Below are 16,265 nucleotides of genomic sequence, written 5' to 3'. Positions count from 1 at the left end.
TATCTCAGCCTACCTACACACCGTAAATACTTGCAAGCATGTTTTCCTAATTGGGCGCTTTTCTGACGTACACTGTATTTGATAAGCCCATTTGATAATGTGCTCTGTATTTGTACGGGTCATTTTTTTTGTTACCCGTACTCGCGTACATACCCACCCACATACTGTACATAAGTGGATACTTTTGATTGTGACGTCAGAGTGTGAATATCAAAACCGTCGTTTCGCCTTCTCAGCGCATTTATAAAAAGGAAAATACCACCGAACAATTTGTTACAGGGGTTTCTAAGCATTTCTTCTGTTTATGAAAGAAAAAACGCTTTATTCGCACCGTAAATCGCCTTTTTCGGGTCACCGTTTAGGGCCCCATTTCGCGCATGCGCTTTACAAAGTAAGGGTTTTCCTATGTGACGTCACAATACTGTACCGAACAGACGTACATACAGACAGACACTTCCGGCCCTAAGATCACGTTTGAGAGAGCCTCCCTCCGCCGTTATACGGGCTCCACCCGTACAACTCTGGTGGTCGGCTCCATTAACAAATGCCGTCCATAAGCTTATAAAGAAACAAATTCAAACGAAGATGAAGACGTCTGAGATGAGAACGTCCGTTGTCTTCTCCTCGGTTTGAACACAGTGACGTGTGCCTAGCAAGCTTTTGAAATCGCTCGCTGACGTCCATCTGAATCATTTGGTAACAACCAATGAATAAATGTAATATCAGGTTATCCCCGGGTGACAAACCTGATATGCTCGGCAATCGTCATTATTCAAACTGTATGTGTCCTCGATAGCACTGAGAGCCTCTTCCTCACTGTTCCAATTTAATTAAATGCCATTGAGAAAACAAAGGAATTTCTCTTCTAATCCTTTTAAATGTATTGCCAATGGACACATTGCATGACCCATCCTCTGTGATAGTTTCACATTGAAATTAATAAAAATCCAGCTCAATTATAATAAATCAACTTGTGTTAGTTATTAATTATTAATTGACAGTTTACTTTTGTTTGTAAATTCAACACAATCGAGTGAAGTTCTTTTTAGGCATCAATTTCGAGAAGAAGTGCTCGTCGTTTGTCAATTGTTATCATGGCAGCAATTTGAAGGGGTTCTGGTCTTCCACTCAATTCCAATCCAGCCACACTCCTAACACAAATCAAAATTCACGTTTAATTAATTAGTGGATTAAATTAGATTGCCTACCTTTTTCATTTCCTGCCTCAATTACAAATTAATAGACATCGTTATTAAAACCGTCTTCATCCTGAGACGCGTCACACTGGCGTTTGTCATCAGGAATCTCTTTAATTTGCTTACTCCTCCAAACATTATCAGGGTCACACACAAGCAGCGGGCAGCGCGCGGGGGCGGTGGTTGTTTTCCTCCCGTAGGCGTGGTCACTTCGGATCGAGGACGATATTTCTGAAGAACGGGTAATAGGAATTAGAAACCATGCACGCGCATGCACCGATGCGCCGCAAGCATGACTTCGCGGCGTTCGTTGGGCCGGTAGGAGTCGATCATCCGACGCCGCGACTCATTACCCAGATTGCATTGCGACCAAAGAATTTCAAATCGCGATCGTGTCCAGACCTCCGGACACCAGGTGTCCGTTTTAGAAAAGGTCACGCCCATATATGCTTTGAGACGATCAAGACTGTTAATTGCTAGCTGCTTCCAGCATAGTACAGTGTTTCATCCCGCGGAGCACCTATCATCGTACGTGAGCACTGACATGACTAAGCGCACAACTAACTCTCTGCGCTTGGTTCTGCCTTCCTGCGAACGTCTTCTCCGCGGCGGAAACTGAAACGTACTGTCAGTGTTCCGTACTTCCTTCGAGTTCAGGCCCCGCTATCTGCGTGCCGATCGCCTGCTATCGGAAAAATTGCAATTGCGCACAACGCTTGGTAGCACACATTAATTCTACGTTGGGCTTCATGCAGTCGCCGAGACCAAGTCTCGTAAACTTTGCTTAAGTTCTCCCCTAAAAAATCATTACTTTTGAGATGTACAATAACTATCAATCACCTAATAGATGTATTTTCTTCTGCAAAACGACATCAATCTAGATCGGATTTCTATCTAGAGAACATCACATTAGATCAATAATGTATAATTAAAGAAAAGTCAGAAACCGTGTTGTGAAGATTTCATTTGTACGGTCATATCAAGTTGTCTTCTAAAAAGATCATTACACCTGGGAATGTAGAATAATAATAATCAATAACCTGATAAACGTATTTTCTTCTTCAAAACGACGTTGATTTCGATTAAACTCTCCTCTGCAAAAACATCACATAGCATAAAATTTCTTCGCCCACGCCTTCTCTTCTAAACCTCATTTGAGCTGCCAGCTCTATGCAACAACGCTTCTCTCCAGCAGAACTTTCCGCTTCTTCCTCCAACAGAGCGCATTGTTGTTGGAGGTGCTGCAACTCACGCTCAATTCTTTCCATTTCGTAATGTCCAACGTGAGACGGACGTTCTGTTGCTCTGTTTGACGAGCGTACTTCTCGTTCAATCTCCATGTAAGACACGTTTCTTGAATCTGAATTGACAATAAATAAAATGAAAATTAAATTTCCGCAATACCAAGATGAAGAACTTTGATATTATAGTCATAAACTATAAGGTCTGCAGTCTTGTCTTTGTACTACTGCACGTAGTAGACAAGGAGCAAAGGAAATAGAATGAAATTCTCGACCAACGTCTATATAGCTACAGTATGACAAACAAACAGATGTTTATATCTGTAGTCAATCTGTGATAACCTGATACCCTTTGCAATTGTCAATATCCAAAACTATAACAGATTCAGAAGCAGCAATGAGATGTCCGCTGACGAGAAGACAAAGTGATTTCTCTGAATCCCTCTTTCACTTGTTGAAAAACTGAATGACTCTATTTGGGTGATAGTTTCACATATAAAAAACGCTTTTCCAGTCAATAAGGTAATAGAATAGCAGACCTGCTTGGATGGCATGCGTAAGTACGTACCTGTTCACTAAATGACGTCACAAGTAAATACTGTAGCTAATGCGGGTATCGTTTTCCACAGACATGGTCATGGGCTGAGTTGCCTGAGGGTCGCTCCGCACACACAGCTTCTATTGCCAGGAGCATTGATGTTTTCTACACAGCTACACGTATATGGCCGCGCGCGCTCCGCGATCCGCCAAACGTAACTATACACGGTTATAGACTCTTCAATTTCACTTCTAAGAGAATTAAGGGTACTATGCACTCAACCCGCGCGGGTTCTTTTTGCGTCGATCGTACAGCTTTTCAGGTAGAGCGTCGCGTTAAGTCGCCCTATGCATGGAAACGCCCGTGGAAACAAACTCACGGAATCGACTCTCACGCCCTATAGAATGCTCATCTTCTATGCATGCAGTGGATAACCGTTTCATTTCCTTCGGATCGACACGAAGAATGATTCAGAAAACAACAGTCTCCCTTCGCTCTCCGGGAGTAAAGATGTCAATCACATGCGCAACGCATCGCTCTCTTTCGCAAAAATGAAGGAATCGTAGCATGCTATTTAAATTAATTAGAAAAGGTCACGCCTATGCTTTGAGATGAAAAACGCCTTTCCTGCTTCTACCAATCGAAAGTCGTTCCTTCAAATCTAGGTATATCATACTGTAGGAAGAAAACTTGACCTTTACGCTTGATCGCGGCGGAACAAGACGGAGGGCGTTTTTTGCTTGGTGAACATCCGGCGTATACGTACGTGAGCCTTAATTGACATGTGACAAAGACAAAAATGTTTGCAGTAACCGTCTGCGCTTTGTTGTGTCTCCTTGGGAACTTCTTTTCCTCGGCGAGTAACTGTCAGTCTTCTGCCATTCTTCTTTCGACTTCAAGGCCCACTGTCTGTATGCCGGTCGACTACTATTGGGAACACTTCGATTCAGCCGCAGAACGCTTGGTAGCGCTCACAGTTCTCGCGGTTCTACTTTATGGGTAAAACTCGTCTATAGAAAGGCGATACAGGAGGGACTGTATCTAAGGAAAGCGCAAGGGGAGCTCCTAGTGACCAGGAAATTAAAACGAGACGTCCAGCTAAGTGTTCAAAGATGCAATTGAATTGTTTTTCAGGGAGAGCTCGTTTATCTCTTCATGTCTCCTACGTGGCTGCTTGACAACGCGAAGATCTACGTTCAGCCAACGACAGCGACAGAGACGGCTTTGCAGTACACGGCTAGGGGAAATAATCGAGGTGACAAACTCTTTGAGGTAAGAACATGTAGCCCCTAAATAAAGCCAGGTGATCTGTCTACTGTTAAAATGAATAATTAAAAGATGGTTCAAAAGGATTTTGGCTACTAATTAATTTGTTCATCAGGTTGAGCTACTAGCTGCCAATCAAGTAAACGACACTCTGAACGGCACGGCAAGTTTGCTCTACTATATGAGAAGCCTTACTTCGGAAAACGATCTTATGGTTTCTCTGTGCGACACTTCTCTCTGTTTCGGCTTCATTTTCTTCGACCAAAACGTAGTTAACCATGTCCAATGGGTTAACGAGGCGGATGCCACCAAATGTCCATCGACAGCAGGTCACTTTCTCGGCAACACTGTTGGTCATACCTTCTCTTCCAGGCGAGAAATGCGCTTCGAAATCAGATCCGACGGAACAGTCGGTTTTGCGTCTTCCGGAGACCCATATCCGTATGCTCACGCTTTTGCTGACCAGCTAAAGCTAAGCACCGGCCTTTGGCTTCGAGTGTGTCGTGACCACGAAGATGAAGGCTATGAATTCGGCTACATGGAATTTTCGTTGAAAACGAACAAGGTCTGACAGACTGACTGATGAAGGTGTTCATCATGTGCGTAGACTAGTCTGTACGTGTTGCTTCGCTGACTCAATAATGTTTCTCGTACTGTATAAGTTGAGAACACACTTTTTTCTTGCATGGATGTGGGATGAGGTGGACGGCCTAAGGGAAAGGAGCTTGCATGTATCTCATCAACTAGACTGTATGTTTCTGCTGGAGGAGATCGCGGGGTCGATCAAGACGTATGCGCACGGAAAAGGACCCTCTCCGAGAGTCTTTACTATTAGAAGACGATTCTAATGTTTCTTTGATCCCTGGATATCGTTGTGCTGGACGGCAGATGTGTAGGTCTAGGTGAGAAGGAAAGAGAGGGGCCCCTAAGAGGGAGAAAGGTGTTATCATCCCCAGTTAGTATGGATTCTCCCTGGAACTCTTCCGTAGAGCCTTCCCTTTATGTGTAGAAGGACGCCTTTCGTCGCAAAGATCGATTGTCTGGGGGTCTGGACTCGCTGAGCGTCTCCGAAGAATAGAACGGATGCGATAGGCTATCTTGATCAAAGACTCTTCGACAAAGCAGCTCGTTACGACGGCGTTTCGGATTGAGACGGTAGCTTGTGCACGTGACGTCATAGGCGCAGATGCGATGACGTAAAGAAAAAATTCTCAAGAAAATGACGTCACATGTTAGCGCACGACAAGTGTCTACAAAAATACTAACAAAAATTTATAAACATAAAAGTATATCAAACGGTGTTAAGACCCATAAAAAGTACGACTTTGTGATCGCCTCTCTCGAAGAGACCTTTCACAAACCGCTTGCCAGTAAAAACTCTCGGAATGGCTAAAACGCTTTCACTTTCAGCGTTAAGCCTTTCGAAACAGTCCTGCGATGAAGGACGATTGGCTGGATCCCGATCAATCATTTCAGAACATAAGACAAATAGACATTGACGAGCTTCGAAAGACAACAATTGCGTCTGCCTCCCCTTAGGAATCGGACGTGCACCGGTAAATATTTCAATCAAAGACACGTCCAGACTGTACACGTCGCTAGGCAATGTGTCGCGAATAGCCGCTCCGTCGTCTGACGGCATCAACTCTGGCGCGAGATACTCGAGACTCATTGGACCGCGACGGAGAGCGAACTCTCGATGATGTGAGCCGCTCCCAAGTCGCCCACTTTCGCTTTCATGTCTCGAGTCACGAGAACGTTTGATGGACGTATGTCGCCGTGGACGTACGGCTGGGGACGAGTTTGATGAAGATAGGCTATTGCTGACGTCACGTCCATTGCAATGGATGGATAGCTTCGCAAAGAACGTCAGATAGGAGCTAGGAGCCCACTGATGCGCTGGAAGCCGTGTGAGCGGCGGTAATGACTTCGCTGACCGATCCTTCAAGCAATTCCATGACCATTTGGAAGGGGGCTTCCTTTTGCATTACCGCTCCGCAATCACGCTGACGTCTCTCAAGCCGTTAACAAGATTCTCGCTGAGTCTCCTTCCTCCCTCACTCAGAAGCGCCAGGCTACCAAAAACCGCAAAAAGTAACAATTTCACTCCGTTGTTTTCTTTAAAACGTTTCGTTGGTCTTTCGACCCCTCTATTTCGCGTTTCTGCTTAGTGCACCGTTTGCACGGCAGACAACTAAGAAAGTTCTTTGGAATTTTAACATTAATTCGATTTTCGATTATAAGTTAAAAAAATAAAAATTGCTATTTGCAAACAACTTGCTCCCTAAAAAACCACGCCCATTAAACAGGAAAAAAACCAACCTTATCTAAAAGGAACATGTTCTCTAGCAAAACCCGAGCGAAGCCGGCTACTCAGCTAGTTCCGTACTAAAATGAAACATCTATCAGTCTATCTATCTATGCTATCTATCTATAGATCTAACCAGTGAGCATCCGGGATCGTCTTCGCTCGCGTAAAACGGATTCTCCGTGGGATCTCCGTTTAGCTAAGTCATCCTTCATCCTAGACGAGCGGAATCGTTTCTTTCTACATGGCAGGTAGGTATAGAGGTTGATCCGACCCGTTTTCCCGTCCAAAAACAGCCTTTCTCGTCGCTCGCTTCGCCCTAGCTGTCGCTACGCAGAAAAGCCTGATCGGCGTTCTATGTAACGGTCTACCGCTCAGTTCCTTTACTCGCGGAAATGTCACGGAGCTTCCTAGAGCCAATCGTTTTAGTACCGGCGTCTTCTCGATCGAGAAAACGGTCGGTCGCCTTCTAGCTAGCTGCATGCATGGATGTCGCCGCGAATGCCGCGCGGTCCCTCGATCGCGAGTCGCCAGCTGATAGCACAGTTAATTAATCAACGTTGTTCTTTGCTAGGGACCCATGTGCAAAGCTAAATATACCGCGCCCTGTGAGCAACAACGTACGGCTTCGCGTCAAGGTACTCGTCATTTACACCGCTCTTCATCCGCATTGTCTCTGACGTCGCGGTCTAAAACACAAACTCGCGGTCATCTTTGTGGTCTAAGATCGGCTATGCTTCCAATTTTCTCAAATTCGCCTCTAAGTACTAGTAGCATTTGATCGCTTTTTATATGCCGGTGTTTATTTCTTTTGGCCATATTGGTCATCAAGTGTGGCTGAATGAACCCCGATCGTTGCTCGAAAGGGCAGTCACCGATTTCTTTAGCCCGCCGGCCGCATGGCCAATCCCTACTTTTGCATTTGGTACAGAGGAAGAATCGAGTTCCTTGCAGCTCTCGCGAGAGCCCCATCCTCGAAGAGGTGCTCGTTATCTTCTGCAGTTCAATTCACTGGCCGACGTCGCGAGCAATCTCGAGCTGTGCGCAGTCGCGCGTCGTCGTCTATCATTCGATCACACCCAAGTTTACTACGGACTCACGGCATTATAGTGTGCTCTTATCATCGCCGTGTTCTCTTTCGAAAGCATCCGGCCGCGCGATCGGCAGCAGATTTCGCAATTCTCTTCCGATCGCGAAGAGCCTTCGTCTCGTCGTCGCTCGTACGGGTGCACCGTGCACTCCCAGCTCTTTCGCAGTCTCATTCCTTTCGTTTAAAAAATGACGTCTCCTGGTCTGTAGCTCGACATGCACGCACGAAACGTTTCTCCTTCCGCCGAGTTTCACCCTATCTGTCGGCAGAGCCGGCCTTTCTACGAAAGCTACTTTTTCAACCCGCTTCGTTTACCTTATTTGGCTCCGATAGACATCATGTGTCCGTCGAGCTTTCACTATGAATTACGTACTGCTCGATGCATGTACAGTCGTTGTGACTCCTCCCTAGCGTGCAGCCACAATTTGTGTCTCTACTTAATTTCCTCCCTTTTGAATTGAGCTTCCACAAACGCACTTAGCATCTTCTTTCCTTGGCTGCAAGAAGCCTTTCATTTCCTTTTATAATCATTCAATTAATGTCTCGCAATGGTTTCTGTCAGCTCCGAAAGCACAAGGGCTATTGACAAGTAATACCATGGTAGTTCCTATATATTAACTTGGATATTGAAAAAATGGAGAAGTCAAAAGGGTTCAGTATGTAAGGTTGCCACTCTGTTTCACCGCGTCCTGAACCAATCGTAGTATTTGATGTCTTGAACATGTTAGTCGTTTGTCGCACGTATATTTCAATCGCCATCCTCCTAAGAACTTGAGAAGTTAGATGTGCGTAAGATATAGCGAGCAGTTTGTTTAGCGAATGCTCTTCTATTTTGTTAACTCTTTAGTTGTAACCGTATACCGCTTCTTGCGTAAGCGCTAAAACTGAAATTTCACAAATTTATTTTAGAAGAAAGACCACAAAACAAAAGGATCAAATGTAATTTTTTGAAAAGACTAACAGGGGTCCAACGTTACTCGATACTATGCTACTGTCTGCATTGCAGACATACATGCATGGATATGTATATTAGCGTATGGAAGCACGCTAATCATGCAGTAGCGTAGACACTATGTAAGCTACTCTCACTCTCTTCTTGTTACACCAATTTTTCCTTGCATCATTTTGCTGTCAAACTCGCGCAGTACGTCATTCAGTTGAATTGTATTATCAGCTGTGTGCACCTTTTTATCTGTTGAAATACTCTCAAAGATGGTGCGTCCGGAACCTCTTCCTATTATTGCTCTTCCTGCAGCTTGGATTGAGTACATCAATCCTTTACCGAACAAGATACAGAACACTTCAGGACCACGAAAGCTTTCTCTAAAAGATTTTAGTTCTGTCGCTTTTGAAATGGCCAAGTCCGCATCGTGGCAGAACCCGTCACTGAGCATAATCACTACTGGAACTAATCGTTTGTTTTTCACCTTTCTTTTGACAAACCTTCCAATAGTATTCTTCGCTTCTTCCAACGCCGGAGCAAAACTCGTATCTCCTTCTGGTACCAAACCATTTGATTTACATACATCCCAAATGCACGCAGACATGGCTTGTCCTTCAAAATGCACTTTTGCTGTAGCATTAAAAGTTATTAGAGTTAGGAAGTCTGTTCCCTTTTGACGGCGTCTTTCGCAAAAATTGTCACAAGTTTCCAGAACTGCTCCAAGGCGATTTTTCAAAGAGCTTGCTGTCTCGCAACTTCTTTCTGGTTTATAATCTGTCCGACCCATTGACATAGATCGGTCAACAAGAAGCACAAAGTGATAGCCAATCACTGCATGCTTGCACCAAAAAAAATGGCCGTTGTTACTAGTATGACCTTCCACACCACTTGGCACAGATGCGATTTTCGCGTGCCACAATTCCAACTGACAGAAGGCATCATTCTCAGTGGTAAAATTGTGATTGCTTTCAACTGCTTCGCAAACTCTGTTGCACTTTCGAAAGAGTTCTCGTTCTTCCTTGCTACAATTGTCTTGTATTTTATAGTAATCCCAGTAGTACTCGTGCGTAACTTCGTCTAGAACTTCTCCTTTTGATCCTTTTCCAACGTCGTGCTTAACGTTGGCATTCGAAAAATTGGAAGAGTGATTTCCTGGACAAGGCATAAAATGAGTGTGACCGCGACCAAGCCGCTTGCAAAACTGATCGCACGTTTCAGCTCCCGTATGTGTATCTCCTATAACTTTTCCCGATTTGCTTATTGCAAACACTTGATTAACAATTTTTGAATGCTCTATGCTATGCAGTCCTTCATCGTGGTACGGCTTTAGGCAAATGCTCTCGCACTTTGGGAACATGGCTTGGCAATCGTGCTCGCGGTCGCAAAGATGAGTACTCGTTTTTAGCGAGTGCAAGTGATCGCTACTAGCACACCGATTCTTGCACAGAATACAAACTTTTGGGCAGTAGTCAATATTGCACTGGTGGTCTCCTTTGTGATCAAATGACCTGGAACAGTAATTTGTGCATTTCGGAAGATTGCATGACTTGTCGCAGTATATCGTCTCTGTATCGTATTGTTGCCTCTGAAGTCGTGAATCTGTTCCAACTAAAGCTGTCCAATCCGGCAAGAGAATTCTGGCAGGAACAGTTCTCATTATATGGGCTGTACCTCTTGCAGAAGGAATGCGTTTTTGTTGACGGTCGTTACCCTCAGGAGTATCTTGAACTTTATATACTTCAGCGAAGACGTCTCTATCTTGATCATGAAGGTACTCTTTTAGCATGTCCAAGCTCGCAAACGAGTTTTCTTTCCCAAACGTCTCTGACGTCAAACAACGATAGTTTTCTCCATGTAATTCTACAACAAAACTATTGTCGAGACTAGTTGTCAGCACTTCAACTTTAAGTTGGTGTAGTATTCCGTTTAGTGAATTTGGAACATCCTTGGAAGATATGTCTTTGCAAACGACGGCAAACGTTTCGTTAAGAAGTCGTTTTCCCGTTTTGTCTGTGGTAGGATGATTGGCGCCATTTTTGGAGCAATCAAACATATGCCTTGTATCTTCATCTAAACTTAGGGCCATTTTAAATACAGTCAATGAACTTACAGCTGCTCCAAAAATAGCCATGAACACGTCCTCTTGACTGCTTCTTTCAAAGGAGCCAAAACCTTCAAAATCAAGTGCAATGACAGTGACGTCTGGATAAAGTTTAATTGCCATCCATACACCATGAGTGCATCTGTCATCAGCAATGTCAAACAGAGAACCCATCATGTGATTGATCAAAAAACTTTTACAAACGCTCTGCTTGCCAGTAGCTGATACTACTTTTGCAGGTGCTTTTGCGTATCTTAGGACTGCTTCATACACCCCAAAAGATAGAATGGTATTGACGTTGTCGGTTGAAGTCAGTGAACCAGCAAGCGAAACGTTGACTTCTTTTGTCAGAGGAATAAGACGATTATTTTCTACTCTGGCAATTTGGATTGGTACAGCAGTCAATACGGCCAAAACGAAATCACCGACTCTCACTGGTTCGCATAGACTAAAAAACATATTTGAAAAGTCCTCCGCAGAGCAAGTTTGAACCGTCATCCCTTTCTTTAATTGGTCAACATGCTTTCCTGTCTCAGAGGAAAGAGCTCTCAGCATGCTGTGAAAATAGAATTTAAAGTGTCCCGAAGAGACGTGTAGATTAGGTTGTTGTGGGAAAACAAATGTAATTTTCAGTGGCTTGGTTTCTTTGACGTAACAGTTAGTTATAGGGTACTTCCGAAAAACGGTATAAAAATTTTCTAAAATATCATTAGAAGAATTTCTTCTGCCGGGTGATTGTGCAAAATTTGAATTCAAAAAAGTTTCGTTTTCAACGCACACAACAATTTCGTTACATAAATCTCTAACTTGCTTTAACATTTGACAGGCAATTCTATTTATTTCTTTGTCCGCCGTTTTACGGCTTGATCGCCAGTAAAATACAAAAAGCGCCGCTTTGTTGGGCATGAGGGCGTACAAGCCTGGAGGGCAGACATCAGGATCAATCATGTTAGTGTAATCAGCATCCTTGAATTGAAGATGACTTCGAAGAAAACCATAAATGGCTATCGAATCTCCCACCAGTCCAATAGGAGTTAGAGTAAGCGCTTTCAGGTAGTCTAAGTCAATTTTGGAACAATCTAGAGTACAACTATTCGGCGTAAACGTGTTGCAGAGACCGGCAAGTTCTTCTTCCACAACAATCACCTTTTCAACATCGGCATTTTCTACGACAACTCTAAAAAGCTGAAAGAGACTTGGAGCCAGAGTCTTCCAAGGTAAATGTGATTTTGGCAGCGTTGCAATTCTTTCGTTTCTCATCAAGTCTAGTACTTGTGCTCTTGAAACTCTTTTATACTTGTGGTTGCGTAGTTTGGGCCGTTTGTGGACATACTCCCAACAATCCCTGCAGTAGTAAGCACGCTTGCAGCCGCTAAGGCAAACCAATTCTGCCTTCGTTTCTTCTTCGTGCATTTGGCATTTTTGGCAGAAATTTGCCTGAGATGCAGATCTTGAAGCAAAGGTAAGGGATTTAAAATAGGAGAGACGAAGTGAAGAAATTAGACGATCTTGGGAAATCAGAGTTTTTCTTCTAGATTCCAGAGTTTTTGCAGCCTAAAACATGTCTCTTTTGAACTGTATTGTGTAACAAAGAAGTACTCAATTACCGTATCACGATGGCTTTCTGCCTCCTAAAAGTCTAACATCCGTATGGAATCATCAAAGATACCATGAACCGTACTTTAAGAACAGCGGTTGAGCTGAAAGCTGAAAGTTTCAAATCTGCATCCGGTTTCTCTGAAAACAATACTGTTTATTCATGCCACCTCTCGCGTTTACTGCACCTTGCAGAGCGGTCTGTGTCACCACCCAGCGCTGGACTTCATGCACTCTGTACATTTTCTATATCATCAAGATAATGATAGAGACCATGGCATTTGGCTAAAAGACGCCTTCGTTTCTCTGTACTAGCTGTTTTTTCAACTGTAGGAAAAGCATGCGCTGCTGTTGACGTCATTAGCGTCTGCTCCAAAAGGCACTTTGTTTTGACAGGACAAAGGTTGTCGATCTTTGTAATGCTCTTAACCGAAACATAAGGAAACTCGCCAAAACTGATCTTTGCCGACTTATCTACTATAAGCAAGAAGTTGAAAGGCTGAGGAAATTGATGAAAATAAATAAGAATATTAATCAAGCCTTGTCCGGGAATGCTTATGATCAATGTAATTGAGCCTGTTTCGACGTCAATTTCCAAGTCAGATTTCTTCAGTCGCATAATCCTGCGAAGGTGTGTTTCAACCATACGGTGGTTAGGGTCATATTTCGCGGAATCGGTATTCGGAAAAATAATTCTAATCCTCGGCTGAACGTCCGTTGCAAAGGCCACTGTTCTCGCGTTTTTCACCCGTTCTTCTCGCTGTTTCACTCGTGACAGTTTCTCACAAAAAAATTCCTTCAAGACCAGGAAGTTATCATGAACATTTTTTGAATACGCTTCTGCCAGATAATGACGTATAGCTGCTCTGATTGTAGGCGCATGCGGTCGGTACCTATCCTTCAAAGACTCGACAACTTCAATGATGACAAGAAGTTGACTGGCACTAGCGGTTTGGTCGCTCTGAACGTCGCGCTTATTAGCTGCAAAATCAGGTTGTAGAGAGGCTCCTGCGGCTTCTGCAGACTGAGGATGATCAGCCTCGCCGCCGATCGCAACGTGTGGCACGGCAGAAAAGTTTCCGAGATTCGGTGTTCTACGAAATACATCAGTGTAATCAGGTCTAATTATAGGTTGCTTGTTGCCACGTACGATCCCAGCTGATCCTGAAGGTGACCGCCGTCCGCCTCGGGCCGGCCATGATCGACTCCAATTAACGAAGTCGATGGATGTGGAGCAGCTGCCTTAGGCACCGTGCCGCGTCTTTCGAAAAGCTGCCACCGAAGACCTACGCCACCTTCTACCTCAGTGTCTAGAAGGTGCCAAAATTTGTTAAAACTCGGATGTGGTGTTTTCACAAGGATTTGAAGAAGATCGCGAACCACATCTTTTTTCGATTCTTTTTTGCGTAGGCTGTTCCGTAGAGACTCGTACTGATCCTGCAGCACTAACCCTTTCGAAAGAAGACAATCCAGAAGGTTGCCTTCTACTAGGTTAGTGAGACGCTCGACGGTGTCACTCCAGGCTGGGGTTAGAGATTTCCATTCGGGATCAGCCATCTACTCATCCACTCAGAACGGGGAGATGCTCTGTGCGCATGCGGGAACATATCTAATTTCCATCCCTGGCCCGTCGCGTCCCAACGTCGTCGCGCTCCTCGCTTCAGTCCGATCTGTGCCTATTTCGAGTAGTCTACGTGCCGTATCGAAGCCATCGCTCGACAAGGCGCGCGTCGTCACAAAAGTCAGCACGCCCAAGTCAACACAAAGCTCGATGATCGAACAGAGAGCCCATTTCGAAGGAGCCCGCTGGGAAAGATGAGTTCATCGAGGTGAGTTTCTTCACAATTTCTCCAGTGGCTGTCGTCGTCGTCACGAAAAATGATATTGAAGGTTGAGTGACACGTAGTCTACATTTGAAACCGTGCAGGCAAAAGTAGAAACGAAAGGAACAATCGAGCCAAGGACAACAACAAAAAGAGAAACACTGTCCTGAAGCGTTTTCTTAGGGCCATTGTTCTTAGTCCATTCACGCCACAGAACAATCAGACAAAGGACAACGACCATGATTAGTTAGCTCATCATTCCTGCACCAACTCGATCTTATGTTCTGAAATGATTGATCACGGTCCAATCAATCGTCCGACGTCGAAGAACTGTTTTCTAAAGATCAAAGCTGAAACGGAAAGCGTTTTAGCTATTCCAGGATTTCTTGCAGGTAACGATTTGTGAAAGGTGTCTTCGAAAGACACGGTCACAAAGTCGTACTTTCGACGAGTCTTAACACCGAGTAACACCGGCAGACATCATTTGTATGTTTCATAATTTTTTAACCTATTTTATGCGTAGTGTGGGAGTTCAATTCAATATCACGTGAACAGGTGGATATCGATTAATTTTCCGTCCGCGCATGTACTGTACGAACCCGACGTACCCTGCTGTACGTACGTGTCTAAATGGCGGAGCCCGTGCAAAACGAACGACGCGACGATCCTGCATTGCCGGAACCCCAGAAGCGAGACGCCGCAGAAAGCGCCGTGGTCGACGGGCATCTCTACCTTTTCGGCGGCTGGAGCATAACTGCTCGCGGACACTTAGTTCGCAACGAAATTTGGACGATGAACGTTGGCGTTGGGCCGTCTCCAAGGAGATGGATCCGTCGTTTGGCCGGAGGCCGAACGATTCCGCCGGCGTGCAACGGAGCGCGATGCGTCGTCGTCGACGAGATGATCTACTCCTACGGAGGTCAAAAGCCTGACGGAGGTCACTTAGGAATCGTTTATCGGCTCGATCCGAAGAAAATGGAGTGGATCGAAGTAGCCACGCCCATCGAGGAGAATTGCCCTGCCCCGCCCCCGCGCGCAAACTGCTGCTTGTGTTCCATCGGATCGAGACTGGTCATGTTTGGAGGAAGGTGTTGCAAGTTTCCTCGCGACCGACTCCAGTGCGGGGCAATGGAGGAAAATTGGTGGACGAACGACGTTTATGAATTTGAATTGGACAAGCGACGTGAATCAGGCGAGCATTTTCAATTTATTTATTTTTTCAAATTAGACTCAGTTGCATTTGTAGGAAGGTGGTTGGGTTTGGAATTGAGCGGACAAAGGCCGAGACCACTTCAATTCGCCGCTATGGCAGCGATCGACCGATGTCGAGCATTTCTTTTTGGAATGGATATTGATGACAACAGTTATTCAGTTGTTCTGAATTTATATGCTAGAGTAAGCTGCGAGGTTGATAAATGATACGAATTAATTAATTTGCTAGAGTTGGTCGACTATTGATTTTGATGTGAAGCCGCATCCCAGATTTGGTCATACGATTTGTCAATGGGAGACAGAGGAGAAGTCACTTTGCGTTCTCGTCGGCGGCTGTAGCATTAGGGCTTCTGGCGCCGTTTACGTTTTGGATATTGACGGTTGCAAAGCACACAAGGTATGCCACAACATTACTGTATCTCTTTTACGTTATTATGAAATTAGTAATTTTTTAGATAAACGTCGGTCAAGAATTCAATGACGCTATGTTTGCCACGTCTCACTGCGTGCAGAACAAAGACAAGACTTTTGACGTTCTTGTCTATGCCTATGGTCTCAAAATTGTTCACCTCGGTTTGGATATTGCGTATTAAATGAATTGAATGTGCCTCTTTTTTTATAAGCTTATTGACGGCATTCGTGGTCAAAGATACAGTAAGCTTGCCTTACAAACAAGCCACAAGTCTTACTAGTCTATGCGCAAGAATACTACCAGCATGTTTGCAAAGACTGTTAATTCTGGGTGGTGATTTCTCTCTAACGACGGCTGGAGCTATATTTTTCCTCCATTTTATTCTCTCCCTACGTGAACAGCCGGGCTCCAGAGCGTCAACGAGTCACATGACGAGGATTTCAGCCTTTTCGGACGTCGCCAGACGTTTCATCGTTGAAACACCGGCCGGTTTCTGTTTATCGTATGATCATTATGCCTTGTGCTTGTTTTCAGAAAAA

The 16,265-nt window shown here is 44.5% G+C and overlaps 2 protein-coding genes and 1 long non-coding RNA gene across 13 annotated transcripts; 1 reads left to right on the top strand and 2 right to left on the bottom strand.

Moving 5' to 3' along the window:
• Nucleotides 1-46: 46 nt before the first annotated feature.
• On the bottom strand, nt 47-5,382 carry LOC136191141 (uncharacterized). 8 transcript variants are annotated; one of them, XR_010670766.1, is made up of 13 exons: nt 5,071-5,382; nt 3,006-4,951; nt 2,787-2,909; nt 2,601-2,726; nt 2,346-2,556; nt 2,237-2,290; nt 2,144-2,187; nt 2,037-2,090; nt 1,762-1,992; nt 1,209-1,716; nt 1,007-1,151; nt 747-951; nt 47-684 (listed from the first exon to the last, which is right to left on the bottom strand). It is a non-coding gene; the product is annotated as an uncharacterized lncRNA (long non-coding RNA). The 8 variants fall into 8 exon arrangements; XR_010670765.1 differs by having other exon boundaries at nt 747-1,151; nt 1,209-1,269; nt 1,323-1,716; XR_010670769.1 differs by having other exon boundaries at nt 747-1,151; nt 1,209-1,427; nt 1,474-1,716.
• Nucleotides 5,383-8,605: 3,223 nt separating this feature from the next.
• Nucleotides 8,606-14,471, bottom strand: LOC136191173 (uncharacterized). Its single transcript, XM_065979474.1, has 5 exons — nt 13,430-14,471; nt 12,468-13,373; nt 12,365-12,420; nt 12,291-12,314; nt 8,606-12,237 (listed from the first exon to the last, which is right to left on the bottom strand). The coding sequence occupies exons 2-5, from the start codon at nt 12,520-12,522 to the stop codon at nt 8,725-8,727; spliced, it is 3,648 nt and encodes a 1,215-aa protein (XP_065835546.1). The 5' UTR covers nt 12,523-13,373; nt 13,430-14,471; the 3' UTR covers nt 8,606-8,724.
• Nucleotides 13,876-15,921, top strand: LOC136191174 (uncharacterized). Of its 4 annotated transcripts, none has more exons than XM_065979477.1 (5): nt 13,877-14,108; nt 14,170-15,294; nt 15,349-15,497; nt 15,544-15,711; nt 15,770-15,921. In XM_065979477.1, the coding sequence occupies exons 2-5, from the start codon at nt 14,733-14,735 to the stop codon at nt 15,905-15,907; spliced, it is 1,017 nt and encodes a 338-aa protein (XP_065835549.1). In that variant the 5' UTR covers nt 13,877-14,108; nt 14,170-14,732; the 3' UTR covers nt 15,908-15,921. The 4 variants fall into 4 exon arrangements, with proteins under 4 accessions (XP_065835551.1, XP_065835549.1, XP_065835548.1 ...); XM_065979476.1 differs by having other exon boundaries at nt 13,877-14,494; nt 14,626-15,294; XM_065979475.1 differs by having other exon boundaries at nt 13,877-14,566; nt 14,626-15,294.
• Nucleotides 15,922-16,265: the final 344 nt, after the last annotated feature.

This window comes from Oscarella lobularis, chromosome 9, assembly GCF_947507565.1.
Source record: "Oscarella lobularis chromosome 9, ooOscLobu1.1, whole genome shotgun sequence".
NCBI lineage: Eukaryota > Metazoa > Porifera > Homoscleromorpha > Homosclerophorida > Oscarellidae > Oscarella > Oscarella lobularis.
This window is presented reverse-complemented; position numbering and strand designations above follow the sequence as displayed.